The sequence below is a fragment of the Mustela nigripes genome, chromosome 9, assembly GCF_022355385.1.
Source record: "Mustela nigripes isolate SB6536 chromosome 9, MUSNIG.SB6536, whole genome shotgun sequence".
Classification (NCBI taxonomy): domain Eukaryota; kingdom Metazoa; phylum Chordata; class Mammalia; order Carnivora; family Mustelidae; genus Mustela; species Mustela nigripes.
Genome location: NC_081565.1, coordinates 2,268,957 through 2,296,945, shown reverse-complemented (window position 1 = coordinate 2,296,945; position 27,989 = coordinate 2,268,957). Strand labels below are relative to the sequence as shown.

Genomic DNA, 27,989 nt, shown 5'->3' with positions numbered 1-27,989 from the left:
CAGGGAAGAGGTGACCCGGAGGGCTCACGGGGTCTCTGGTTTGTTCCAGGGTCCCTTGGGTAAACCAGGCCTCCCAGGAATGCCCGGTGCTGACGGACCCCCGGTGAGTACCCCTTCACACGCCACCTGGCCCCGGTGCCCCCAGGGCGGGACCGGGCACCCAGGCCCGCGGCCGCCCCTCGCCCCCCGTTTCCTCTCTCTCTGCTCTGCGGGTGAAGACCCGACGGCTTGCTCCGTAACTACCCGGCTCTGGACACACTTTCCCAGCCTGGGTTCCAAGCAAGGGGCAGAGACGGCGTGAGCAGGACTCGAGTTACTGGGGCGCTGCTTCACGACCGGAGCCCGGCCCGCGTTTCTAGCTCCGAGGAGGGTGGGCTGGGCTCCGAGCGGTCCCCGTGTTGCTGGCGTTGACGGGAAGGACGGCGCGCGGAGGGTATTTTTAGCGACCGCCCGCTGAGAAGGCGGGTCTGCACAAGTGCGTCCGCGGCGTGTGCGCTCAGCTGTGGGGCCGGATTCGATGGTGCCAGAAATAGCGAGCCCGTGACGGTCCCGTCCGCGGCTGCGTGGCCGGAGAGAGGGGCAGGGAGGGGCCGCGTGGTCGGTGTGGGGGCTTCATCCGCTCCCACTACCCACTTTGCGTGTTGCTGGTGCGATCTGGGGATTTGGGTTCGTTTTAAAAGATTCACGTGATGCTGCCTGCATAGCCTGTTTCCAAAACCGTGATTGGCTGAATTACCTGTTTGGGGCAGGGCATCTCGTTAACTTCTCAGCCGTTAAAAACTAAGCAAGAGCTCCATACGCTGACAGTTCATTGGTGACCGTCTAAGGCTCGGCCGTCGGCTTCCCTGGCTGGGCCCCGGGCATCACACGTCCGCCACCGCCCTGTCCCTCTCCAAGCCCGCGGCTCGGCTGCCCCTCCGTGCGTGAGCTGCCCTGGGCCCCCCGTGGCCTCCGCTGTCTGTGTGTGTGCGGGCGCGGACATAGCACGTTGCGTCCTCCTGTAGCTTACGCTCATACTTGATTCCCTCTTCTGATTGTAAAATAACACACCCAGTTCGGAACACTAGCAAAGGAAATGAAATGACAGCAAAATGAAAACCACCTTGACGCCATCTCCAAGGCCCAGCCCGCGATAGCAGGGGGCGCATGTCCTAGTGTGTGTCCCCCACCCCACCGTGCATCTTCTGCAGTGTTTGGGGTGAGCGGCGTCTCCCACAGCGGCTCCGGGGAGAGGGTGCTGGGGCTGGGTGGGCTGCCGACCCCCACCTCCCTGACCTGACTGCTTCTGCCAGGGAGACCCCCCCCCCCACACTGACCCGTCCTTCCACACGCTCGGTGCCCAGTGGCTCTGGTTTTCCTCCCACTTGTAGACCCCCACCCCACCCCCGCGCAGGCCCATAGGCTGCACTTCTCTTCCTTTAACGAATACTTGAACCTAGAATAGGAGCCTCCGCAGGTCCTTCAGACGTCAGACACTCCAGGGGCGGCGGTGGGGGGAGCCGGTTCCATGGCCCCTGCCAGCCAGCCCGTGGTCTCCCAGGAACTTGCAGGAACAGAGACGTTGAAACACACTCTCGTTATGGGGCAGCGCGTTGTCGATCATCCTTAAACAGACGGTTTTGTGTCTCTTTTCCCTCGAGTTGGGTTTGGCTTTGGCTGCGGAGAGGAAGGTTGATTTAAAGCCCGTTAGAAGGAAGGAGCGTTTCCAGGCAGACGCGCTGGGGCGCGGTGAAATCATCCCAGAGAGCCCACGGCGGGGACTCGGGGCGTGAATTATGGTTCGAGGGAGTACTCCGGAGCCAGGAGAAACCGACTTTCAGCGCGTATTCGGTGACACGAGGAAAGGCCCGCCGCGTGATGTTAAACTAAAACCACATCACGCGACGCCCGTCTTGCGTGCCTCGTGCGGAGGATGGATGGGCGGGTCCGTAGCATGATTAGCCGTGGGCGCTGGGGGCGGTGAGGTTAGGAGGGGCCGCATCGCTTTTGCTCTTGCCTGATGGGCCACAGAGAACATATATTACTTTTTTAATCAGAAAAGTATCAAATACACATAATTTAAGCTTTATTATTTTTTTATTATACAAGTATATCCGCGTTATGGGGTATTGCAGAAATGCAAAGCAGGGAGACAAGCCTGGCCTTTCCCTAGGGGGAAAATTCAATCTCTTATTTTGATATATTTCCTTTCAGTATTTTTCTGTGCCGACATTTTTAACAAGCCTGCTTGGTGCGTCCCCCGCCTCCGTAGTTCCTCTCATTCTATAAATGCAACTTAAAATGTGCCTAAAGAAATTTGGCTTCCATTCAAATAAAACTAATAATTACGGTAACTGCTGACGCGAGCTGGCCGTTTGCTCCACGCCGGGCGCAGTCCTGAGTGCCCAGCGCACCTGCTCGTCCGGTCTCTGCAGCCACCTGTGAGGCAGGCACGTGGTCGTCTGCGCCACGTGAGCGAGGACGTACCACGTGGGGGGCATGGCATGCCTCCCGAGGGACCCCCTTGGCGCCCGGGGCTCGAGCACCCCCAGCTGCCCTCCCTGTGCCCCCAGGTCCGTAACGGAAATGGGCTGGAATAAAGTCCCCCCAGAAAGCCACATGGCGGCGGGCCAGGATCCACACCCTTCCGGTCACCCCAAGGCAGGACACCCTCTCCTTGGCACTGTTTGGGTGCAGCCCTGCCACCCTGAGGCGTGGGCGCCGTGAGCTGTGTTTGGGAAAGGCAGCGCGGCGGACTGGGTGTCTCTGTGGGTGGTCCATCTGTCCCCTGATTTCCCTCAGGAAATCAGGTGGGCACCGGGAGGCTCTGCCCCGAGGCTCCCCGAGGGCACCCCGCCCTGTAGAGGACTCCTCTGCTCCTGCTTGCTTTGCCCTCCGAGCAGGCTGCTTGCGACAGCATTAAATCCAAGTGCACGGCTAACAGGAAGCAGAAGGAACGCCCACAAGTATTTATTCTCAGAAACGGGAGACTTGGGTCCTCACAATGCCGTTGTGTTCTAGAACAGGGTCCCCGGTGCTTAGAGCCCTCAAGCTGAAGGAGCAACTAGTCCCCCCCTCCTCTGACACGTGAACAAGTGGAGGCCCAGAGAGGGCGAGGGACTTCCCTGAGGTCACGCAGCGGGTCGGGGTAGCCAGGCCCAGAATCAGACCGCGCCCTCGCCACCCCGCACCGCCTTGTCACCGAAGTCCCTGGCGAATTCCAGACAGAGAAGCGTCCCTCTTTCTGCTTTTATCCGGGGCTTGCCTCAGGAGCGCAAGGGCGTAAAGCTAGTGACCGACCTCGGCGGGAACGTTGGAGAGCTCGCGTTTCTGAGGATGGGCTCGGCTGGGGCTCAGGTGGACGGGGCAGTGACCCGGGGGCCGAGACCGTGTCTGCTGGCTGTCGGCTCTGGGCCTGTATCGTGGGAGCAGCTCGACCCCTCCAGTCCGTACCAGCTAAGCGGCTGGCAGGCAACCTGCCCGGGGACTCAGGGATGCACCGGGGACCCGAGGCGAATGACAGGGCGTGGCCTCTGTCCGGGCACCAGTCTGCCCCCCCCGCACGTCCCCCAGCACGAGAGTGTTTTGCAGGCAGTGTGGCGCCTGCCCACCCGGAAGGTGGCGCGTCCAGACCCCCGTCCCGCATCATCCTTCCCCTGGCACAGAATCCTTGCGGAGCCAATGCCTTGTGGTCCCGGCCCAGCTCACCTGCCCTCGGGGTTGGGCTGGGCCTGTGACCTCGTTATGGGCATATCCCGCCTTTGGGGGTCCACACACACTTCTCCTCCAGGTCCCCACTGGGCCCGCACGGAGCACACGGACGGAGGGGGCAGCCGAGGGTCGGGCTGAAGGACTGGCTCGGGGCCGGTGGCCGGCAGTGACCCGGGCTCAGCTGCCCAATGCGTTTGACGTGCGCATCTCTGGCCGGGGGCGTGGAGGGAAGGACACGGGGCCTGGCTCCCCCTCCCACGCGTGACCACAGCCGTGGGGGACGGTCACCGACTGACACCGGCCTTCTCGGCATGGGGGACGGTCACCGACTGACACCGGCCTTCTCTCTCCTGGCAGGGACACCCTGGCAAAGAAGGCGCCCCGGGAGAGAAAGGCGGCCAGGTGGGTTCAGAACTGACGTGAGTGGGGCAGCCGGGCCCTCCCTCTGGTGTGTGCCCAGGGGGCCTCCTCCCATGCGGAGCCCTGTGACCCGTCCGTCCACCCCCCTGCACACGGGCTGCAGGCAGGGCTGTCACCTGGGCCGCACAGAAGCTTGGTGACGGGGCGGGGCTCCTACTGATCCGCTGCCATTGTTTGTTTGGGGTCCAGGACGTGGGGGTTTGAAGGTGGGATGGAGTCTCCCGGCAGCCTGAGTCCCCCGGGTCTGCCGCCCTGTTTGTGGCCACAGTTCCCTTGTGCCTCCGATGGGATCCCCAGCCCTCCCTGGGCCGGCCCCGCTCAGTGCACCGGGACAGTGGTCAGCACGGCCCGTTGGCTGTCAGCGGCGTCCCTCCCAGACGGCCGGCCCTTGTCTCCTGCCCCAGCCGGCAGCTGCCCCACGTCACCCGAGCTGCCTCTGTGGGGACTGTGCTCCCTTCAGGGCAGCCCGCCCTCCCAAAGCATCAGAGCCCCCTCCCCCTCCCGCGGCCCCACTCCCACTCCCCAGCTGCGGGGCCGGGGCTGCCGTTGGATGGGGCCCTGGTGTTCCCGTCACGGGACACAGCGTGCACGTCTGCTTTCCCGGGGGGCAGGGTCCCATGGGAGCAGGTCCTGCGTGTCTCCTGAGGAGCCTCTCCCAAGGGTCTGATCTGGGATGTCCGCTCTGCTCAGGGCAGGGGGAGCTTGCTGGTGGAAGGCAAGCTTTCCTGCTGTGCGGGGAGGGCACAGAACGCCTGCCCACCCCGGTCGGAGTTAATGGTCTTCCTCTTTTGGTTTCAGGGTCCTCCTGGCCCCCAGGGTCCAATCGGCTATCCGGGTCCTCGAGGAGTCAAGGTGAGATTTGGCTTCCCGGAGGTCAAGGTTGGGCTTGTGGGGCACAGCAGCCCTGGACATCCAACGAGCCCGGGACAGAGGGCCTGGGCAGGCGGGGGAGTGACTGTTTGTGGCCAGATGGGGCTGATCCCCAGCAGGGGACGTCTCTGTGTGTCGTCGGTGGCTCTCGGTCCATCGGTTGGGACACTGCTCTGGTTGTCACCTGGGGCCTGCTCCCTCCCAAGCCCCAAACACAAACCTGTTCTCTCCCACGCACACCTCAGCCAAGGTGAAGAGCCTGACACTCTTTCCTGGGGGGTGCCCAGAGGGCAGCTTCCAGGGCCTTTGCACATCCGGAGAGAGCGAGCCTGTCCCCATGGACAGCACCGGGGCAGACGGAGCGGTGGTGGCGGGGTGGGCATGGGGAGCAGTTGGTGGGAGATGGCCATTCATTCCCAACTGCGTTTCTGCCACTGAAGCCTCCCAGAGCCTGGTTCAGCGGGCACAGAGCTCCGGAGCAGAGCCCCACACCGGGCCCCGGCTACTCTGCCAGAGCGGACCGCGTCTGAGTCGTGTAACGTGGTCTCCAGCCATGCTGGCTCTGGACACGTCGGACACGGTTATGCAGAGAGAGATGTGTCCCAGGAACGTGTGCTGGGCAGGGATGCGGCGGGGTGGCCGAGTTCTCCCTCCTCCGAGAACAACGGTGGCGTCGTGTCTGAGAGCTCTAGGTGGTTCCGGGGCTGGAAGAAAGCTAATGGAGTCTTTTCCTTCCAAGTGATTGTGACTTGCTGTGCAGGGAAACGTACGATGTGTGCACACAGCCAGCGCAGCCTGAGGAATTTGCGTGAGCTCACGCACGGGCTCCCGGGCCTGCCCCGCGTTGTTTGGGTGCTGACCTCTCCCAAGCATCCTCGTGCCCTGGGAGCCCGCGGCTGGCCTGTGGGCGGAGGACAGAGAGGCTGGGAGCTCAGGGGGCAGTCGTGGGCCCCAAGTCAGCCTAACATCGGTGCCTCAGCAGGACTCAGACCCAGACCTGCTTATTCCGAACCCAGAGCCCTGGGGCTGGTCCCCGAGCCTCCCTGCTGTGTGTCCCTGGAATCGTGGCGTTCCGACGGCCCAAGCCACCGCGGACAGACTTCGCGGGGCCGGGAGCCCTTGGAGGCCACGGTTTCTCCCCGACGCAGGCTCTTCCCGGCTCGCCTGGGGGGTCGTGCCAGGATGGTTATTCAGCGGAAATGCTGATAATGCGAGCTCTCGCGGGTTTATCTTACACGCTTCGTCACAGAAGTGCCTGCTGGCCCCATACATGGCTAATTGCATAGGGCTGTGTCTGTGAGCTGTAGGTGTTTGCTGTAAAGTGTTCACGGAGGACGCTCTTACCTTGTCCATCGGATAAAAATTCATTCACTCCACGAGCGAGCCACTTAGACTTCGAAGCGCGGAGAGGGAGGAAAAGCAACGCCGGGCGCTCTTGTCGTTGGAGCAATAGGTTCTCCTTCCCGGGCTTCGGAAGCCGTCAGGGGAGTCCGCGGCCTGAGGGGCGGCGGGTCGCCCAGGGAGGTGACTGCGCAGGGCCGAGAGGCGGCGAGCGGTCTCCGGTAGGGCCGGCCCTCGGTGAGGGCGGCCCGGCTCTTCTCCACCATGTCCCGCCTCCCTTCCTTCCGGGGAAATGCCCCTCTGGGTGCTTCCACTTCCCCGGCCTTGCCGAGGGCATCTGTGTGGGCCTGGCTGCCAGCAGGGCACCCCCACCGCTCTGTAAGCCTGCAGGAGCCGGGCGGGCTGGGCAAGACCGTAAATACGAATCCTCTCGAGGCCGTGGGCAAAGCCTGTCTCTCTCTGGGCCCCTTTGCTTTCGGTCCCCCAGGTCTGGCCCACGAGGGCCACAGGGGAGGCTGGCATCCGGCGGTACTCCACCAACCAGGGCGGATTCGTGCCCCTAGGGGACACCAGGGGGCATTTCTGACTGTTAGAACTTGGGGGGCACCCGCCGTCAACTGACGGCTCGAGGTCAGGGACGCCGCGCCCCACCCCTGCTCTGTGCGGGACAGCCCCGTAACACGGTCACCCAGCCCTGGATGTCAGTACGGCCGGGGCTCCGAGACCTGGTCTGTTTGTCGCCTGGGCAGCACTCTCCTGACCTCTGACCTTAGGCCCAGGAGTGGTGGGCAGGGGAAGCCCCCGCCCCCACCCCCCGCCAGCCTGGCAAGAGGGAGGAGCCTGGTCCAGCGCCCCCAAGGGCATCAGGGTTTCAGGGTGACCACGCCCCCGTCTGCCCTGAGGCTTCCGGTCACCTGGGGCTGATGGGGCCTGCAGTGCATCTGGGTGGCAGGAGACTGCGCCCCCCAGGCCTGTCCCAGCTCCGGGTCCGGCCCCAGCTTTGCCTAGAGGCCCTCCTCAGTCCCCGGGAAGACGGGCAAACCGCACAGTCTGTGCAAACTTCTCAGCACCAGACGGGTCTCGGGAGGTGGCCCTGCTGTCCTGTTGGCAGCCTCAGCTGGAGGCAGATGGGGGGCCCGGCCTCTCTCTGGGGTCCCACGGGCAGCTGGTCTCTGGGAGGCAGCAGTCAGTTCTGCTCCTGCTCGGAGGGCCCAGGCTGTGGCCACTTAACTCCGTGCCACGGACGGCTCTACCCGGCCTGGGCGTGGCGCTGCCGTGGGGCGGGGGCATAGGGAAGAGCACTGTCCGTCCGTTACATTTCTTGTTTGGCCCAGAGATGAGGTACGTCCTGAGCTGATTATTACTGGCAGTGCTGTTCTTATTATTAATTAGTAATTAATATGATCGTACCTGTGGTCATGTGTTAATAATAATCCTGAATGTACTGACGCACATTGCTCTTGGTAACTGAGCGCCCACTGGGACCCGGGGCTTGTCTGGGCTCCCTCTCCCACTAGCAGGAACAAGGTAATGCTGGTCTTCACCCCCAACTTTCCAAATGAGGAAACTGAGGCACCAGGTCCCTGGCACCGTGTCAGAGGCCACAGAGCTGGGGTTGGGACCTGACTCCAGAGCCCAGGCTGAGGCCTCGCGTCCCACCTGCTCCCCAGACCTCAGGGAGACGGAGGTTTCTGGAGGAGGACGAGATGCCCGTGGAGGCCGTCTGGGAATCGCAGACACGAGGGGCCTCGCGTGGGACGCGAGGGCAGGACGTTTCTCTGTGAGCCCAGGGAGCCCTTCCTTTGAGACTGGGAGCGCCAGGGAGGCTGCCTGGCCGGGGCTGCCGAGCTCTCTCCCTCCGTGGCATTGGGGGTGTAGAGCCTTTCCTCCCGAGAGCTCCGAGAGGCTCTGACTCGTTCCCTTCCCTCTGTGTTTGCGCAGGGGGCGGATGGCATCCGCGGCCTGAAGGGCACCAAGGGCGAGAAGGTGAGTGCCGCTTCCTGCCGGGCCGCCGGGCGCATGTGGCTCAGAGTGGGGTTCCGAGGGCGGCGTTCCCAGGGCGGGGTTCCGGCAGGTGGTCCACGGGGACAGCGTTGGCCACAGCTGAGGCTGCCGTGGCCTCTGAGACCGAGGGATTGGTGCACACTGCGGGCCAGGCTGTCTGCAAAAGGAAAAACGTGTCCAAGAGGACAGGCTGTGGGTGTCCCTCCTGGCGGGGCTGAGGGGCTGGGGCTTTGCTCCCCTGCCCAGCACACAGCCTACCCCTCACCTGCAGAGGCCGTGGACGCCCCACGCCCCACTCCCACGCGGCTGCCTCCCAAGGGGAAGGACAGCCCCTCGCACTGCCACGGAGCCGGGCGCAGAGGGAAAGTGGTGCCGCCATGGCCATCGGCTGCACCCGCCGTGGGTCCTCTCCCGGGGCACCTGCCAGTCCGAGGCGGCTCATCACGGGACGGCACTAGGCAGGGACAGCAGGGAAGCCAGAACCTCCGTGTGGTGGCGTCGGCTCCACCCCCAGCCCGGCTCTGTTCTCAGAGGGCTTCCTGGTGAAGGCAGGCACACACACTGCCTCAGTTCCCTCTGGGGAGCTCCCTCCGGGGGTGGCCAGGGCAAGGCAGACCTCTGAGCCCTCGTTCTGGGGCATCTGAAGTGTGGGGACGGAGGGCCAGTGGGTCAGGGATGTACACACCCCCCGCAGGGCAGATCTTGTCCCCGGCAGCAGGTCCCATCTCCCCGAATTCCTGGCCCGTCCACCCAGGCCCTGTGTCCTGCTGGAGGGGCTGTCCAGAGCCCCCAGAACGTCACTTTTGTCCTTAGCTGAAGACTGGGCTGCCCGGGAGAATGTGGATTGGGTCACACAGGGGAGGCCTCTCTTCCAGGAGGGTCACTGCGCTGCCCCAAGTTGGTTCTGGGCTGGGAGGGGGGTGAGGAACCGCCCCCCAGGAACTTGGCCCTTCTGAGGCTGCTGCGGGCCAGCCCCTGGCACTTCACCGAGCGGCAGTGGCCTGAGGAGGAACGCGTTCGCGCCTTGTCCCAGAAAGCGGGCTGCCTCTGGGTGTGAGCCCCTGGCCGGCCTGGGTGTTGAGGGCCAGGCCCTGGATGGACAAGTGAGATCAGGACGCGGGCCTGGACGCTGGGAGGGAAGGGTGAGCCGGGTGGGCCCGTGTGGCCCTCCTGAGGGTCTCTGTGGGTGTCTCCGTGGACTTGAGTGATCAGCAGGCCACTGACGTGTGAATCCCCAGATTCACACACAGCAGGAACGTGTCCTGCTGGGCCAGAAAACGCAGGACTGTCACAGAGGGCTGGCCCCGCAGCAGGACTGCCTGAGCCCCAGGCCCTTCCCTGCCTACAGCGCTCACTGGTCCTGGCCTCTGTGGGGCAGAAGAGCCCTCCTCCGCTGCTTGCTGGTTCCTGGGCTCCAGCGGTGCCCGGACTGGAGGCAGCTGTGGGGGAGGATGGGCAGCTGTGCCCAGCTGTGCGGGGGGAGGGGGTGCCGGGCCGCAGATCTCCAGCTTGTCCCCACGACCGCGAAGGGTTAGGGGGACGCCCTTCACGCAGCAGCCCCCCACCTGGCGCGTCTCCTGCTCGGGCCGTGGCTGTGCGGCTGGGGGCCCCGTGCCGACTGTGACTGTGGGGCCCGGCCATCCGGGAGATGGGCTCTTTCATGCAGCCCGGCACTGTCTCGTCCCTTGTCAGGGTGAAGACGGCTTTCCTGGGTTTAAAGGAGACATGGGCATCAAAGGCGACCGGGTGAGTGTTTTGGGGTGTCGGGGCAGGGGCGGGGGCGGGGCGGGGCTGTGGGGAGGGGCCTTGGAGGGTCAGGAGAGGGGCTGGGGCGGGGCTGCAGGTGGGTCCGGCGGTGGGGCTGTGGGGCAGGGCAGGAAAGCTGGGGAGTTTGGGGCCATCGGTCAGCTTCTCTAAAGGAGGTGAAGCCTCCGTGGGAGCTCTAGGCCCTCAGGCAGGGGCAGCTGGGGGGCCCAGAGGCGTGGCTCTGTGTGTGTCTCCCCCACCACTGGCCCCTCATTTCTGGCTCAGAGCCACGCTGACTCTTGTCTGTTCTTAAGCCCCATTACTGGGGTCCCCTGTGGTCACTAGCCCCTGTGCCCTGGTTCTGGCCCACAGTCTGGACAGCAGAGCCGTTCCTTTGGCTCAGAAGGGTGGGAGCGCTGTGGGGAGCAGAGGGGAAGGGGCTGCCTTCTGTCCAGGGAGGGCCGGGGTCCTTGCCCACCCCCACAGGATCCCGGTCCGCCAACTGTTCTTGCGTGTTCTGAGGACCCAGGGCAGCCCCTGTGTCTGTGACCTCATCCCGGGCGATCAGAAGCCGCAACAAACCTGTTGTTTGAATAATTCACCTCCGCTCCAGAGGCAGCCGGCCGGTGCTGGGGAGGAGGAGGTGGCTTCCTAGGCAGGTGTCCTGCAGAAAGCCCCCTGGCCGTGTTTTCATCTAAATGAGGAGAGGGTGATGCAGACACCGTAGCAGGGAGTGTCCGGGGAGCGGGCCCGCGGCCACACACTGCGGTGCGGGCACTTCGAAGGCTCTCCCCACGCCTCAGAGTGAGCCCAGGCTGGGCAGGAGAGAGCCAGGTGCCTGGGCCGCCCGGCGGGCATGGACGCACACCTGGACGGGTGGCTGTCAGCGGCCCCAGGGCCGTCACGTGGCTGCCAAAATTATCCCCTGACCAGGCTGGCCTGCAGGTGCCTTTTCAGAACACGCCCGAGCCCCTGAGCCCCACACGCTTAGCGCAGCGTCCCAAGCTCAAAAGGCAGAAGCAGTCTTGGCGTCTATCAAAGGAGGAGGAATAAAAGGGAGAGATCAGGTTCACAATTATGTCCCGGTTATGTTCCTGCTGCACACCGCCGTTCTGGAACTTTCTCCATGGTGACAGGACCCCGACGGCACACGTTGGAGGGGCCTCTCTGTTCGGCTGGTCAAAGTCCTTTTTCTTCTGCTTCCAACAAGGCAGCCCGCCTTTACGGTCTCTATTACAAAGACGCGTTTTCAAAAGAGGCTGCACAAAAGGTGTTCAGCAGGCACATGCCCGGCTCCGTGGGCCGGCCTGCGGTCGGAGTTAGGAGAGGGTAGGGCTGGGCTGGGACCTTTCCTCAGCTAGAAGTCTGAGTCATCCATTTTAATTTCCTCCAGACGAATTTCTGCCCAGCACGTGGCATTTTCTAGGTGCTCAGTAAACGTGTGAGGGACTCTTGTTAATGGAGGAAAATGCTTGTGAGGGACCCAGGGACCTGGGCCTGCAGACAGGCTGGACCTTACGGACAGGGGAGTCTCTGGTCTTCATCTGTGCGGCGTGCGTGTCTGTTGTGGGTGGCGTGACTGTGCCACAGTCATGGGACATGGGGGAGCCGGCAATCAGAGGGAGGGTTGGCAGTGGGCCGAGAGCCAGGGTGGGCGCTCAGACGCTGGCTGGTGGGCGGTTACTGACCTCGGCAAGCCCCCAGACCCTCACTCTTGCCTGGGCCCAGGCCTCCCCATCTGTACCATAGGCAGGTTGGATGGGGCAGTGTTGGGACCCTGTCATCTCCGGGCCACATGCCGTGGTCTCCTGTGTGCCAGCCGTGCTCAGACAGCTGCCTGGCCAGGGGCTGTGGTCTGTCCCTATGCCTCCTGGGGCTTCAAGGGAAAAAGCGGGTCCCCGTGCACGGGCTCTTCTGCTGTGTTTGGGGAAGTAGTAACTCGGAGTTCTGTGTTTACTGGCCGTCTCAGCCGAGAGGGGCTCATTTGGAGAACGTGACTGGGAAGCAGGAGTGTGTGGCCTTGAGAAGAGAGCCGCCTGCCTCCGTGCGGAGGGGCGGCCTGACCGGTCAGCAGAGCCTGTAGCTGCGCACGCCGCTCTGGTTTGGTCTGACCAGAGCACGTTCCATCCGCTGGGCGCTGCCCGGTGGGCTGAGTGGCTCCTACCACAGGGTCTTACGCGGACTCTCGGACCCAGACCGGCTGCTGGGAGTCGTGGGGTGGGGGGAGGCTGGGGGGTTCTCCCTCACCGTCTCTTTTCTGACTTGCAGGGGGAGATCGGCCCCCCTGGTCCTAGAGGAGAAGATGGCCCCGAGGGTCCAAAGGGTCGTGGAGGTCCGAATGGCGACCCTGGTCCTCTGGGACCCCCCGGGGAGAAGGTATGTGACTTGGGACGCTCCATCGGCCCCTGGGGATAGACCCTTCCGAAGGCCTTGGCGGTCCAGCGGGTGACTCCGCCAGGCTGAGGCCCCCGGGGGGTGGGCGTGATCTGACTCGGGTCCCGTTTGCCTCCCTGGCACCCTTGCCAGCCTTCCCAGGGGCTTTGTCTGTTGAGAGGCTCATCGTTTTCTTGTCCTGAGCCCGGCCCTTCTGAGCCCTTGGCCAGCATCCCTCCTGCAGGGAAGAGCTCCTTCCCACAGGGTTCCCAGAGCCTCGGGCGGGAGCCCCAGCAGCCCCGGCTTTGTCTTGCATGTGGGGCTCCTGCAGCTGCCCTTACCCTGCCCTCGGGGCTGTGGGACGCTGCCCGCCCTTCCCCTTTGCCCTGGCACGGGGCTGGGCTCCCAGAGCGCCCCATCTTGCCCCAAGGCTAGGACCCTTTTACAAAGGGTTAAACAGAATCTCAAGGGTAAAAGTTCTTTCATGGAAGATTTGCCTCAAGTTGCTTTTGCTTCAGTGTCATATTGTCTCTACCTGAGGAGCCTTGGCTTTTATAACCGGCTGAGGCAGGATTTTCGGGAGACGCCATTCCAGGGGGCAGGCAAGGGGTCTCTCTGAGTCCTTCAGTCTTTGGAAGCCGCAGCCCACTCGGGGCCCCGCTGACCTGTGCTGGTTTTCTCTGCTCTGAGAATGTGGACGGTGGAAGACGGTGCCGGCCGGTTAACACAACGCCGTGTCTCTCCCCAGGGAAAACTCGGAGTGCCGGGATTACCAGGTTACCCGGGAAGACAAGGGCCCAAGGTAATCTACGGGCTCGTCAGGTGTTCGGACACCCCCTCCGCGCCCCTCCCTGCCCTGCCCCCCTCGCCCGGTCGCCGCTCCTGGGGAGGCTGCTGCGTGCCCCCATGCCCCGCAAGTTCTGCCACATTCACAGCCTTTGGCCTTAGTCCGGCCAGTTTGGAAGGAGGTGCTGGGACCGTTAGCAGAGGCTCTCAGAGAAGGGGCAAAGCCGGCCAGAGCGGAGGGCTGCAGGCCGCCGTGGCCGCGGCTCTCTCTCCGCCGGGCGCCCGAGAAGCCGCGCTCACCTCTGCTTCACCCTGGAGACTGGAAGGTTATTTGCTTATAACCAGCGTCAAAGGGAGATGAAACCTTCCTCTTATGAAAATCATGTCCTGCTTTAAGTGAAACAGCTCCTCGAGGGTTTGGAAATCACTTAAAACATGATTTTTTTTTTTTTTTTCAAAACTCATCTTTTATTATTCATGGCTCTTCCTTAAAAAATAACCAGCCGCCTGCACCGGAGACATAATTAGTGGAGGAGGAGCATGCCTGTCTCTCCCAGGTTTGCGGCGGTGCCTTCCTGCCTTCCTGGCCCTGTGCCGCTCCACACTCCGGACTCTACCTCACGAGCGGGAGGTGTCCTGGGGCGGGCTGCCCCGCCAGGCATTCCCATGCGGCCTAAGGAGACAGCAGTCCCTCCCTGGAATGCTAAGATGCACCCCCCGGGGCCTAGACCCGCGCCCTGTGTGAGGGGAGGCCGTTGGCTGTCAGGCAGGGATTTGTTCAGTGTCCGACAGTGGCGTGTGGGACAAGGCTGCGATGCGGCGGCACCCACTGCCTCTCGGAGGAAGAGGGGCCGATGGACAGGTTTTCTCTCCTGAAGTGCGTGACCCTCGGGGGGGCAGAGCCGAGATAAGTCAGGGTGTGTGGCTCAAGTTCAGGCGGTGTCCTTGGAAGGCAAGGGTGGAACTTGGAGGCTGCCTGGCCGTTCTGAAAGTCCCTGGGAATGCCTGGATGCAGCCACATAGTTCTGTGGGACCTACACCCGGGTGTCCGTGGCACGGTCTCCTGCTTAGATCGGCAGGTGGGCACGGGGCAGGGGATGGGCCACGCTCAGCCCCTGTGAGCAGTGCCAGGCTTGGACATGTGTGAGCTTTTCCTGACCCACGCACATGCTCAGGTCAGGATCTCGAGCCGCATGGAGAGTCCGGACCCACTCTGAAGACAGTCCCCCCCACCACCTGTGAATGTGGGGGTGCCTTCATGTCACGGGGAGGCTCAGCTCGTAGGTGTCTGGGTACTGGCTGCACAGAGTCCCGAGTGCGTTTGTGCGCGGGCCCCTTGGAGGTTTCTAGAAGGAACAGCTGTGAGCCACTACAGTCAGGGCATAAATTTACATTGATTTTGGACTCTGCGAGCTGCCAGGCTTTATTTAGAGGTGTTCCGGGAAGGTGACAAAACATGACAACAGGCAGAGTAAACACAGTATCTAAACGGGAGATCCGTGCGTCGCCTCTGGTTCGTCTCAGGATCCGGGAGGTCTGTTCCTCCCCGAGGACCGGCCTTTGGAAGCCGTGGCTGTGCAGAGAGGGGACACGGAGAAGCACGGTTAAGACAGCTTTGGTTTTTAGACGTGGACTCACGAGATGCTCGGGAAACTTATTGAGAGGGTGGGCGGCGCGTGGGTGGGGGCGGCGGGGGGGCGAGTGCTTGGATGGACAGGTGGATGGATGCACGGATAGGTGGGTGTGTGGACGGACGGGTGGGTTGGGGGCGCGAGGGCGCGTCCGAGGCTGCGCACGACGCGTGTAGCGCGGCTCGCCCTGCGGCCCGGCTCTCACCCCCTCTCCCATCTGCTCTCTTCCAGGGCTCCGTGGGATTTCCTGGCTTTCCTGGGGCCAACGGAGAGAAGGGTGGCCGGGTAAGGACAGCCTGGCCCCTGCTCAGGCGGCTTGTTCTGCTGCCGCGGCGTGGTGGTATATCGCTATACATGGGGATACGTGGGTATATTTTCTAGGATATCTCATTTGTTTTCACCCACTTTGCTGCCAAAACTGCTTTCCGGACAGCTGACCTTGAGCTCGTGACCTTTGACTCCCCAGGCCAGAGACTCGTCCTGCACACGAGGCTGGTGGTGATGGGGTCGGACGGGCAGTAGCAGGACAGGGAAGCGTGTTGGGGGTGGGGCGTCGCGCTTCCTAACGGACACCACGACCCTGACAGCTCCTCCGGTCATCTGTGAAACCAGGATTCATCCCTTTCAACCCAAGGGACGTTGCCCCCCGGCTAGGTTTAGAAGGAAAACAAGGGATTTTCTCTTACTTTGTGTGTCCCCCTTCCTGCTCGTCGGGACTCAGGAAGCTCCTCTCCCTCGTGACTCCCCGGCTGCCGTAATCACCAGGCATCTGCCCAGTGCGGCGTGCTGTGGTCCTCTCCGTTGTCACCGTGAGCTTCGGCACTCTGCGGGGACGGGCGCGGGAGGCCCTGCCCCGACTCCGTCCCGACGCTCTGCTGGCCCAGGCTTCCCGGCCGGGAGCTTACATGAGGCCGCCTGAGGGCCGCCCCTCAGGACACGGGATCCTCGGGCCTGTGGGGACCGAGGGGCCGGTCTGTGAGATGTGGGGGGACCCCAGGCCTCAGAAGGAGTGCAGCTTTTGGGTGTCCTGGGACAGGGCTGCCCCACAGAGCCCCATACTACAGCCCCTGGCGCAGGCGGGGGCGGCACCTGCTTGGAGCCTGTGCTCCACGCTGTCTTTACTGGGCGGGAGCAGAGACCGCGAGTCTCCCGGGAACAGAGCGACAGCGACGTGTCAAACCAGCCACACCCGCGTGAACAGACGTGTGTGCCCGACGCACGGGGCAGAGGACGTGGGGCCGCTCTTGGAGCCAGCCGGCCGTGTGACCACGGGGCACTGTCGCCCTCTGGCTCTCTCTCTCTGCTCCGTGTCTCCATGTAGACCCTTCTCTGGATCCACATTGGCGTTTGCGTCTCTTCCTGTCTTTCTGTCGCAGTCCATGTGTCTGTCATCCACCCATCCCCCACCCCTTCTGTCTGTCCGTCTGCTTCTTCCTTTGAGGGAGAGTCTGACAGGTGTCTTCAGGGGAGGCTGTCCTCTGCGGTGCTCACAGAGGCCACCGCGGGGTATGGTCTGGGGTCTGGGAAGTGTGGGGCGACCGGGGGGGCTCCTGGCGGCCTCATGACCTCTGACAGCACCCTGCAGGGAGCCTCTCGGGGGTGGGGGTCATGACATTCAGCGTTCGGTCCTGTGATTCGACCACACCTCCGTGCTGGCCATGGAGGAGTCTGCCGGGCCGGGCAGGGATCGAGGTCCCGTGCGGCCGGATCACACGGAGCCGTGGAGGCCTGGCCGGTGACCTGGGTGCACTCAGTTCCGAGCCCCACTGCTCTCTCCTTGCCCCGCCAGCTGCTCCGGAGGCCGGCCGGACGCTGGGGTCCCTCCCCCACCCCAAGCCCCCATGGGCCACCGTCTTCCTGCGTTGGTGCCACGGGTCACCGGGGACACCACGGAAACGGAGGTGGTTGACAGCAGGGCGGTGTGGGGCCTGGGGTTTGCACTGGTGAGCTCGTGGCTCCAGGCCCTGAACCATGGACGCCCCGAGGAAACCATCTATGCTGGGAATTTCCAAGGATTCTGTAGCTTGTGAGTGGTGGTGACTGTATCCGGTGGCCACCGTGGTGAGGACGGGGCCAGAGGCCACAGATGTGAACTTGGATAAAAGGGAATGGCTTGGGCCACGGCCAAACAGGACTGGCCAGAATGTCCACTCATCGTGGGAGAGAAATAGTCCCCCTGCCCCTCCTGGGGTCTGGGGACACAGAGGCAAGCGGAGGACATGGCATCTGGAGAAGCATGGCTGCGTCTGCCGTCTGAGACGGCCCTGTGTGCAAGCGAACTGCATCCCGCCGCGGGTTTACACGCATGGTCACTGCTCGCTCGTGGGCCGCCTACGCCCCAGGTCCCACAGGCAGTGGAGAACCTGCAACCCTGCACAGGAGAGGAGCCCCGAGGACGCGTGTCCACCCAGTGCCCCCTCTGAAGAGAGAAGTCTGTATTCTGGAACCTTCCCCAGGGAAGGAGAGGAGAATTGTCTCCCAGTGACAGTGACCTTCCCTGAGCCCTCGTGGTTTTCAACCCTCCAGTGACGGTGGCAGTCTGGTGGCTTGCCGCCCCTTCTCAACCAACTTGTGGGGTAGTTCTTGGCATCCTGACACTGTGTCTATCTGTCCATCTGTACAGACAGCAAGCGTGGGGCATCTCCTCGGCCCCCCTGTCCCAGGTGCCCTTGGAGCCCTGGGGACACAGCGGAGAAGCCCACATCCCCGCCCTCGGGGACCTTGCCTTCTAGAGGTTGGGCCAGTGGGCAAATCCGTAAGTAAAGCGGTCGGCGGTGCGAGCTCGGAGCACACGAAGCAGGATGGGCAGAGATGGGTCACCGCAGAGGTAGGCAGGGGCCAGATGTCTGGCACAAGTGGGCCTGACTGGGGCAGAGCAGGGGTCAGGGCCAGGGGCCGTCCCACGGGCAAGAGGACGGTGAGCAGGAGGAGGGAAGACTCGGCGTCTCCAGGATTCAGAGCCACCCCGGGGAGCACGGCGAGGTCTTGCTGCTTGACCGACGGCGCCGGCTGCATTTAAAACGTCCTCCCCGAGAGTGCCAAGCGGAAATCATCGAGATGCGGACAAGAACCAGGGGGAAGGTGGTGAGAAGCGCAAGTTCCGGGTACTGGTGGCGGAGGCTACTCCTTGACGGCCCTGAGCCCCCGCTGACCCGGAGGGCGGCTCTGTGGGGCTGGCAGCCGAGGGGGCACCAGGGTCCAGAGACACCACCTGCGTTTGGCTTCTCGGCGCGAGCAGTGCCGTTTCTGGGGCTGCCTGTGCCTCTGCAGCAGGGACTTGAGCACGCTCACGGGCCAGCCGCCAGGAAGACCGCACTCGGGGTGCTTTCTGTCCGGCGGCGTCCACGGCTCTCTGGTGTGGCTTAGTTTACGGAGAGGACCTAGGAGGCCTGGGCGGGCCGCGGGGGCTGTCCGTGTGACCACCGTGGGCCCGGCGCCGAGGGTGGGGTTTCGGTGAGGCCGCGGTGCAGAGACGTGCACCCACGTGCACCCACACACACCAAGCAGCGGCCAGGGCCGGCCCCGGCCTCCACACTGGCGAAAGTCGACCGTCGGAAGAAAGCAAATGTTTCATTAATTTTCGTATGCAAATATTCATTTGAAGGCAAAGGATATTGCTGTAGCATTAAAGCAGGGAAAGCGGAGTGCATTGTGAAAAGGCACCATAATCATCTCATCATCATACACGGTTTTATTAAATTCTTTTCAAGATGGGAGACTGCAGGAAGCTGTTTCGATTCTGGTAGCAAACAAGGGGAGCGGCCGCGCGTCAGGCTGTTACAGCACAGCTCTGCCTCGGGCGCTCTCGTTAGGAACCGGAATAAGATTCTGGAAAATCAGTGGAGAGGCGGCGGGGACACCCGGGTGGCATTCAGCCCGCTGCTCCCGCACGCCGTAGGTAAACCGCCTTTACCGGTTATCAGAGCTTTGCTTCGGAGGAAAAAATAAAAAGATACAGCGCCTCTGTTTCCTGGGGTTTGGAAAATGCAGAACACCGACAGCAGGAAGAAGGAGCCCCCGTTCGGTTAGAAGCAGCACATGAGTTTGGGTGTGTGATTTATCTATTGAGTTGCAAGTTTGCTGGTCTGCGGAGCCTGTTGAAAATTTAATGGCTAATATTCTCGACAGCAGCAGAAGTAAATTATATATGAAAGAGGTTGACGTTCTCTTCTCTTGCAGTAATGATCCCCCCCCCCCCCCCCCCCCCCGCCGCCCCTGCCGCTGGGAGAGAGAGAGGGAGAGGGTGGGCGGAGGGGTGTTGATGCTTGTGGAAAGGAAACCAGATAGGAAACCAGAGAACGGCGGTACGCATCCATCAGGGTGCGGGAGGAAAATTGGATTCCTACAGGCCTGAGCTGGAGCGCAGAGCCCCGTGTATTGAATGTGCAGTGCAGTCCTTCAGCCTGGAAAAATCTCCTGTAAAAGCAAAGATGAGAGAGGGGGCCTTCCTCCTTTCTGTCGCCGAGCCCTCTCCCCGTGACCCGGAGATGGCCAGCGCCGAGGCCGTGGCAGGTGTCTCGAGCCACTGACCAGCCCCTTCTTCTCTGGTTCTAGGGCACGCCTGGGAAGCCGGGACCACGGGGGCAGCGAGGCCCGACGGTAACCGCCCTCGGGGCTTCCAGAAGCGGGAGCGTGTCGTGGGGAGCCTGCTCGGTGGGAGGGGCAGGGAGGTCTCGGGGACAGGGAGGCTCCGAGCTCACCCTTCCTCTCTCCTGCCTGCGCAGGGTCCGCGGGGTGAACGAGGCCCCCGGGGCATCACTGGGAAGCCTGGCCCCAAGGTAGGTCTTCAGGGGGCTTCTTCTGGGGCGCCTGCTGGTCACCTGTGGTCTTCTCATTTGGAGAAACAAAAACGAAAGAAAGACGTTTGCTTGAGGGTATTTAAGAAGGAGCTGGTCCAGCAGCTCTCGGGCAAGTCAGGTTGAATTGAATCACGTGTCTCAACCCCGAAAGTGGAGGTGGGAACGGCCCCTCCCGATACTGGAACCCCGAGACAGCAGCCCGAGGCCCTAGGAGGCCAGGCCCACACGGCTTTGCACAGATGCCACACCGTCCTGGCACCCACCATCCAGTTCTGGTGGGGAAGTCCTCTTTCTTTTCTTGAAAAGCATTTGAAAGCTGTAGAGAGAGCTTTGCCAGAAATGGAAAGAAAATTCTTTCTGCCTCAGGAGAGAGCCTGAGCCTGTCTCCCACGTCCCCTCTTCTCGCCAAGGGGCACGGACGCCAACTCCCCCCGGTTCTCTGTGTGGAGCCGCACGGCTGCCAAGCAGGCCCCCGCGGTCCCGCCCAGACACCAGTCCTAAGTGCATTCCCACCAGGGACACGGGCCTTCTGATTGGCCGGGGTACAGAGCCGGGCCATCCCAGGCTGACCGATGTACCCGCTGGAGGCCACTGTGCGTTCTTCCGCGAGGCGCACGTTCCCATACACGGATGTAAGGCTCTCCTGCGAGAGCCACTAAGGCCAGGGAGCGGCCCCTGCCTTTCTCGGGGGCCTGGACCGGACGCCGTGTCCTGTCCCCACAGGAGTTCTCGATGTGTTTCTTGGTGGGAGCACAGCCTTTGTTCCCCCGCAGGGGACTGTCCTCGGGGAAATGTCACAGCCCCGCAGATCGCAGCTCAGTGTCTGACCTGGGCACAGAGGCGAGATGACAGACAGCTGGGGGGGAGTGCCCCGAGGGCAGGTGCTCTCTGCTCTTTCCTGAGAACCAGGTGACCTGCACTCGGGCTCACGTGACGTCTGTGACTCTGACCCCAGCGATGTCCCGGGCCAGAGTCTTTCTGCCGCAAACAGGAAGCCATGGGTAATAATAAAGCTCTTCTTGCTCTGTCCTTCCCTCCCTAGGGCAACTCTGGAGGCGATGGCCCGGCCGGCCCTCCGGGCGAACGGGTGAGCGTCTCTGGGGGAGCCGCTTTTGCCTGAAATGTCCCGTCCGTTTCTTCCTGGGGAGGGCTGGGGGGGAGGAGGGCCTCTGACCCTCCTGGAGCAGCGGGTTTCCCTCAAGGTCCGTGGGAGTGAAGTCTCCTGCCTGCTGAAGTCAGCAGCCCCCTCCCCTTGGCCGTGGTCTTGGGGCTCCGAGGCGGCTGCGCCGTCAGGAAACTGGGCCCTCGGCCCCATGCTGGCCCCTCAGCTCCCCGGCCTGACCTTGTACATGTCTGGAGCAAATGGAGGAAGCGTCCGGGGGTGGTGGGAGCAGAGAGGAACATCGCTCAGAGCACCAACAACACTGGAAGACAGCGGTGGGGGCGGCTGGGCACCCACACGGCGGGGAAATGACTTCTGTGCTCAGCTGGCCCTGCTCTGTCCCCAGGGACCCAACGGACCCCAAGGACCCACTGGTTTTCCTGGACCCAAGGGCCCCCCTGTAAGTAACGTGTTTCCTTGTTGCACAGGCGCGGGGCTCCCTGGAGACCTTCATCCTTCCCCGGGGGGCTCTGTGCAGGCCCCTCCGGTGGGCCGGTTGGGAGGGGTGTCGGCCGGAAACCGGCTGGAGCGAGCTGCCTTTCGGAAGCGCGGAGCTCGCGCTCACCGGGAGCAGCATGACCTAGTGGGGCCCAGTGTGAGTGTGCTGGGGCCGCGCCAGGTGGCCACCGACAGGGGCAATGTGTTCTCTCATAGCCCAGAGGCCAAAACTCCAAGCCCAGAAGTTGGCTGGGTGGGTGACTCCCGGGGGGCCCTGGGGGAGACTGTCCCCTGCTGCTCTCCTGGCTTCCTGTGGTGGGCGGCTGGCTCTCACCCCGTCCTGCCTCTGTCCTCACGTGGCCGCCTCCTCCCTGGGCCTCTTGGGGTCTTCAAACCGCTGTCCTGTTGTGAGGACACTAGTCACTGGGTTAGGACTCACCCTGGTGTTGTATGACCTCGTCTTGACCTGATGACGTTGGCAAAGCCTCAGTGTCCGAGTGAGGTCACCCTCCCAGGTGTGGGGGATGAGGCCTCAACCTGTGTTTGGGGGACGCACCTCAGTAATTCGGAAGAGGCACTGCGTATGCCTGGAGGTCAGCCCCAGGACAGGACCCTGGGTCCCCGAGCCGCCTGCCTCAGTTTCCCCCGGGAGGTGAAGAGGGGCCTCGGGACGGCATCGCTGCCGCGACAAATGGTTACAGGCATTTCCTCCGAAGTGGGGTGGCAGTCACCCCTGGTGTGGGAGTAAACCCCAGGGCAGCACCTCAGAACCAAATAAAACTTCTTCCCTTTGCTTCTTTCTTCAGGGTCCCCCGGGCAAGGACGGGCTCCCAGGACACCCTGGACAGAGAGGAGAGACTGTGAGTATGGCTGGTGTGGGCACACGGGGGTCCGCGGACGGGGGTTGGCCCGGCCTCTCCCGCAGCCCCACACGAGGGCTCCGCCTCCTGGGCCCAGTGGGCTTGGGAGGGAGCGGCCGCCTCGGGCAGGGCCCCGGAGGCCTGGGCCGTCTCCCGCTGACCTGGGGTCAGCCTGTCCGTGCACAGCCCCGGGCAGGCCCGCAGCACCCCGGGCAGCTCTGGGGGAAGAGGCAGGTGCCGGCCTCCACCTCGTACCGGCGACTGTGGCCCAAGGTCACATTTTTTTTTTTTTAAGATTTTATTTATTTATTTGACAGAAATCACAAGTAGACGGAGAGGCAGGCAGAGAGAGAGAGAGGGAAGCAGGCTCCCTGCTGAGCAGAGAGCCCGATGCGGGACTCGATCCCAGGACCCTGAGATCATGACCTGAGCCGAAGGCAGCGGCTTAACCCACTGAGCCACCCAGGTGCCCCCAAGGTCACATTTAAACCATCGTGGCAGACAAGGCGCCACCTGCCCCGCGGTTCCTCTTCGTCCGTGAGATCCCTGTGAGGGCAGCGTCGCACTCAGATGGGAAGGAGCCGGGAGGGCTCTGCGGCGTCAGATGGGAGGGAGCCGTGCCTGAAGCTGAAGGACGGCCGCAGGCCTTGCGCCGGGCCGGGCCTCCTCTCCCTGGGCCCTTCTGGCCTCGGGCCTGCCGGCAGGAGCTAGGCAGGGGCTCCTCCGAGGAGACGGGGGCCTCCCGCTCTGCTCACCGTCAGCCACTTTGCCGCCCCACGCCCACCGCTCACCTCGCCCTTCCCTTTAGGAGAGCCCGGCGCCGGCTGTGCCATCTGGGCACTTCCGGTTGGGAACAAAAGCATTTTTCAGAAATAAGGTCACTTCCTGGCCCTGTGGGCCATTTGGGTTTTGACCCAGCACATGGCGTGCACCATGGGCCTGTCCTGGGGGAGGCTGTGGTGGGGGACACCTGTGACCTTGAAGCTCCAGGCTCGGACAGCTGGGGAGCCCGTAGTCACCAGAGATGGGGGACGTCGCTGGGAGGCCCTTCGTCCCGGGAGCCGGGTTTTTTTGGGGGGATCACAGGTCTCTGAAAGGCTCTCACGGCCAACGGGGTCGCTGTGTCCAGCGAGACTTGGAACGCCAGATTTCACATCTTCTTGGTGCTCGCTCTTAAAAAAACAGATTCCTTTGTCTCTCTGGCTCATTGTGATGAAACCTCTTTTAATTACACCTTCCCGGCGTTCTGCCGCGTGGCAGGTGCTGGCTGATGAGCACAGCGTACCTTGCTCTTTTGTTTATAGAGAAAAATTAAATCATCTCATCGGAGCTTCGCATATTTTTCCCTAATGCTGTTCCGAGGAGACGAGATAGGAGGCTTTGGCAAGTGTGTGGTCTTCTCCCTGTGACTAATCCGGAAGAAAGGCTGCTAGAATAATGAAGCGGCTTGTCTTTGCTGGGAAAGTAGCCCCCGGGCCCCCGGTACGTCTGCCGTGCATGGCTGTCCTCGGGGACATGCGAGCAGCCCTCTCCGGACCCGGCCAGGACAGAGGGCTCCAACGGGGGCCCACACACGTCCTCCAGAAGTTGTCTTTTTGGTCAGGGGTTGACTTCACTCGTCAGGAAATACACGCACAAGAGACGGATTCTTTTAGATGTGAACCCAAAGCCCCTTTCTGGGCCAGTGGCTGGAGACCGATTCCATCCTCGGCAGCCAGTGATGGTCCTGCCTCTGGGGCAAACAGAGAGGCACTTCCGGCCTTTACACTCAGGCCGCCGGCTCCCCTGGGGCACGTTGACCCTGGCCCACTAAGCAGGGTCTTTAGCCTGCCCCCCACCTCTCATTTCTGACCCTGGAAATGCTGCCTACAAAGAATTCTGCTCGAAAATTGGCCTTTTCTGTGCGTTGTATGCCACTGCCCTGGGCCTACAGAGAAGGGCACTCAGAGTTTGAAGAGAGGCCGACTCGCCACAGGTTTGCGCGGTCCAGTGGCGTCACAGGAAGTTTCCAAGGCCGGCACAGTGGCCGTCCTCCCGGGGAGGCAGGGGACCACCCTGACCGTCAGCCACACGGGCAGGTCCGCTCACCCTCCGGCTCTCGCTGGGGCTTACGGCTTCCCGCTCCGGATCCTGGAGCTTCCGCCCACGGCTTCCCAGGCGTCACGTCTGCCCGTCTCCGCCAGCTCACGTGGCCCTGCAGGTGGCCCGTCGTTGGCATGTCTCGTGCTCTGGAGACACACCAGAAATCAAGCCCCTTCTTCGAAGTCCGCTTGCTCCTTGAAGGAGGTGTGTGCGGCACAGCCAGCATCCACAGGGAAGCCAAGGTCGTTGCCCGCAAGCGGCGTGCAGGCCGGAGCGAGAAATTCCTGTGGAACTGAGCTCAGGGTACCTTCCGGCCACTGGCTTACAAAAGCAGGCATTTCCACGCACGCCCAGGGGCCGGTGAGGTTACCTGTCGCGCGGCAGAGACCTTAGTGACCCGCGCAAGACAACCTTCCAGAGCCGCTTGAGAAATGGTCCAGAGGTCGCGCCTGAGTCGAGGTTGCAGAGGCTGAGAACCGGCAGCACGCCGGCTGGGAAAATGAACAGTTAGCAGCAGCGTAAAGATTAACGGTTTTAAGATCTATTTCTCAGCACAAAAACACGGCAGTGGCAAGCAGTGAGTGAAGCTAACTTGTCTGGCTTCATTATCTGCGTGAAATTAATGCGGACCCAGAACAGGAGAGCTGGGTGCTCTGGGTGAAGTCGGGAGCCTGAGCTCTTTGGGGCCGGGGCTGGGGGCTGTCGCGTGAGGCTTCTGAGGGGAGCCGCTGGGCCCGCTCAGGTGCTGACTCTCTCCGCAGGGTTTCCAAGGCAAGACCGGCCCCCCCGGGCCCCCGGGCGTCGTCGGGCCTCAGGTGAGCGGCAGCGTCCCCAGCTCCGTGGGCATCTGTGTGGCGCACCAGAGTGGGTGTGAGGTGGCCCCGGCTGCGGAAGGTGTCGGTGCAGCTCCTGGGGAGTCCTGCGTCCCACAGGCTCGTTGGCATTCCGAGCTGAGCTCCGCACAGGGAGCCAGATGGGCGAGCGGGGACACTCTGCTGAGCAGTCCGTGAGAACGGCCGGCGGGCAGCTGGGGCTGGGCCAGCCAGGCAGGGCCCCGCGGTGCCTGATCTTCCCTGCTCCCCGGTGTCCCCACCGCAGCCCAGGCCTCCTGCCCCGGGCTCTGGTCAGCGCCCCCGGCCTGTGCTGCTGCCCGCCAGCGGCGTCCCCCCTGCGGGCGGCTCGCAGCCGGGACGGACGGCTTCGCGGTCACTGGCGAGCTCCCACCTCTCATGGCGGCAAATGAGACGTTGACCCGCTGTGCCTTGGGCCGCGGGCAGCGTGGGCACGCCGCCCGCCTCTGTGTGGCGACCCGGGCCCGCGCACAGACCAGCTCCCTGTTACGTCCACCCCGTCCATTCTGCTCTCGTCCTTCTGGGTTTTTATGGGAAGGAGGAGACTCGGCGTGGGGTTGGTGGGCGCGCAGCGGGCCTGGGCCTCCACAGCCCGGGCTGTCCGAGGCTCGGGAAGGGAAGGTTGCTTCCTGGCGTGTCTCTTGGAAATGTCTGTGGCTGACGCTGACTTCCCGCGCAGGGTCCCACGGGAGAGACGGGTCCGATGGGCGAGCGTGGCCACCCTGGGCCCCCAGGCCCCCCCGGGGAGCAGGGGCTCCCGGGCCTGGCCGGGAAAGAAGGCACGAAGGTGAGTTGGTCGGGGCCCCCGTGCCGGCCCCGGCTTCCCGAGGGGTTTCTCCTGCCCTGAAGAGTCGGGATGGGTAATTTCTCACACAACTGCTCTTCGCGCCCGTCCGCTTCCCAGACCACAGACCTGGCCCCGCCTGCACCGGGTCTGAAGGAGGCAGCGAGCCGGCTCGTTGCAGGGTTGGGTGGTCACGGGGCCGCGGCTCAGGTCGTCCTTGGCTTTCTGCCCCTGGACCGGGCCTTGCGGACACCCCCCCGCCAGCGGCCGCACCGGCTCCCAGAAACACGCTTCGTGTCTGAAACTAATTTAGCAGAAAGTGACCCTCAGAACGGTTCCCATCACTCAAGGCGAAGGAATAAATAATAAAAAATGGAAAGGCAAGCAGTCGCTTTTCAGTCCTACCTCTTAGCGTGGGTCCCGCAGCCCCTTGTCGTGCCTCGGGGCCTCTCCCCACCGCAGGGGCGCCTCACGGGGTGGTCGTGATTCAGCTGGAGATGGCGCGCCCTCCCCTTGCCGCATTCCAGGGAGGGACACGATGAGCCCACATGCAAGCCTCAACCCCCAAACCACGAGGCAGCGTAAAACCTCACCGGCTGGGTAAATCCTGCACGCTTCTGTGGGTGCACACGTGTGTGAGCTGGGAGGCACGTGTGTCCCCAACATGACACGACACACGTGGGCACGGCAGGTGTATATCCCAGTCCCCCGGGGGGGCCCTCCGAGTCTGGAGAGGAGGCCGTGGGCGTGCTGGCCGGAGACCCCTCTGCTCCCATGTTAGGCCCCAGAGAAAGTTCTGGAAGCTCTTTGGAACAAATCAAACCCTGCCTGAGCCCAGGTTGAGCCTGGGGAGGAAGCACCCCCCCCCCGACCTCCCCCCGCTCTTAGATGTTGCTCAGAGACTCCTCGATGGCTCTGGTTTCAGGGTGACCCAGGTCCTGCCGGCCTCCCCGGGAAAGATGGCCCTCCTGGGTTACGCGGCTTCCCTGGCGATCGAGGGCTTCCTGGCCCAGTGGTGAGTGAGTGGCCCGGCGGGGGGGACGGAGCTGGACACCGCCCAGCCCCAGGGCCTGTCCCCACGATGCCCAACCCCACTCTCGTTGCTCTGCAGGGCGCGCTTGGACTGAAAGGCAGTGAAGGCCCGCCTGGCCCGCCCGGCCCCGCGGTGAGTACTGTGGCCAGCACCGACGTTCTCTTCCGTCCTCTGCCTCACGGCCTAGTCTGCCCGCAGGACAGGGCAGCCTGACAGAGTGCGCACATCTGCCCCGGCCTGCTGTGGGTCCTGAGAAGTCCACGGCAGGAGGGGAATAGTGGGCCGCAGGCTGGCCGGGGGGACAGCAAGCCAGGGGTGCATGGTGAGGGCAGGGCGAGAAGTGGGTGGGGGGAGGGCTGGGCCACGAGGTCCCATCGCACTTTTCGGGGAGCGAGGAGCACGCTGGCGCGCTTCGTGTAGGTCTGGGCCCGCGCCTGTGGCAGGGCACAGATCTCCCTGCCCCGGAGCTTGGGTTTGAGGGCTGGGCGGCCCGCATGGCCTGGGCTGCCCATGCTGAGGCCAGCCAGCACAGGTACAGTCTGTCCCCAGAGCTGAGGGCCCTGGGGACTCCTACGGGCGCCGGCTGTCACCTGAATGGTCACTCCAGCCTTCAGAGCCAGCTAGGAGACCTCTGAAGATATGGTGTCCCCAGAGCTGCCCCTGTGGTCTGGGGAACACGGGAGCTATGGGGGGCTGTGACCACCCTGCCCACCCCAAGCGGGCTGCCACTTGATGTACATGTGACTGCCCCTGCTCCTCAGATGGGGCCCATCTCAAGCCCGTGCTCTGCTGCACAGATCGGGGGGTCACGGGAGCTGCCCAGGGCCCCATCTGGGTCTGGACAGAGACCACAGAATAACCCCACCTTTTCCCGACTGAGCCGTGGACGGTTTCAGACCGTCGGCAGCTGGGAAGCCAGGCCTTTCCTTGAAACGTCGCCTTTCTTTCCGATAAAGGCCAGTGCTGACCCTCGAGGTCGGCCTGGTTCCCGCCCATCGGTGGTGCTCCCGGGTCTTGAGGCTCACCCGCAGAATGTGCGGGAGCAGGGCGGAGAGGGGGCCCTTTGTGGGCAGGCGGGCCCCAGAGCGGCGCCCAGGCGAGGAGGTCACCCAGGGGAGC

The 27,989-nt window shown here is 63.4% G+C and overlaps 1 protein-coding gene across 3 annotated transcripts in view; it reads left to right on the top strand.

The window, feature by feature from the left end:
* Positions 1–27,989, top strand: part of COL5A1 (collagen type V alpha 1 chain) — a 136,708-nt gene that overhangs the window by 81,473 nt on the left and 27,246 nt on the right. For all 3 annotated transcript variants that reach the window (XM_059410379.1, XM_059410378.1, XM_059410380.1), the window contains exons 25-41: positions 50–103; positions 4,048–4,092; positions 4,909–4,962; positions 8,263–8,307; positions 10,018–10,071; positions 12,340–12,447; positions 13,193–13,246; positions 15,093–15,146; positions 19,416–19,460; positions 19,586–19,639; positions 20,703–20,747; positions 21,169–21,222; positions 22,067–22,120; positions 24,964–25,017; positions 25,733–25,840; positions 26,763–26,852; positions 26,949–27,002. In XM_059410379.1, the coding sequence (XP_059266362.1) occupies positions 50–103; positions 4,048–4,092; positions 4,909–4,962; positions 8,263–8,307; positions 10,018–10,071; positions 12,340–12,447; positions 13,193–13,246; positions 15,093–15,146; positions 19,416–19,460; positions 19,586–19,639; positions 20,703–20,747; positions 21,169–21,222; positions 22,067–22,120; positions 24,964–25,017; positions 25,733–25,840; positions 26,763–26,852; positions 26,949–27,002 (1,026 nt within the window). The remainder of the gene's footprint in view (positions 1–49; positions 104–4,047; positions 4,093–4,908; positions 4,963–8,262; positions 8,308–10,017; positions 10,072–12,339; positions 12,448–13,192; positions 13,247–15,092; positions 15,147–19,415; positions 19,461–19,585; positions 19,640–20,702; positions 20,748–21,168; positions 21,223–22,066; positions 22,121–24,963; positions 25,018–25,732; positions 25,841–26,762; positions 26,853–26,948; positions 27,003–27,989) is intronic.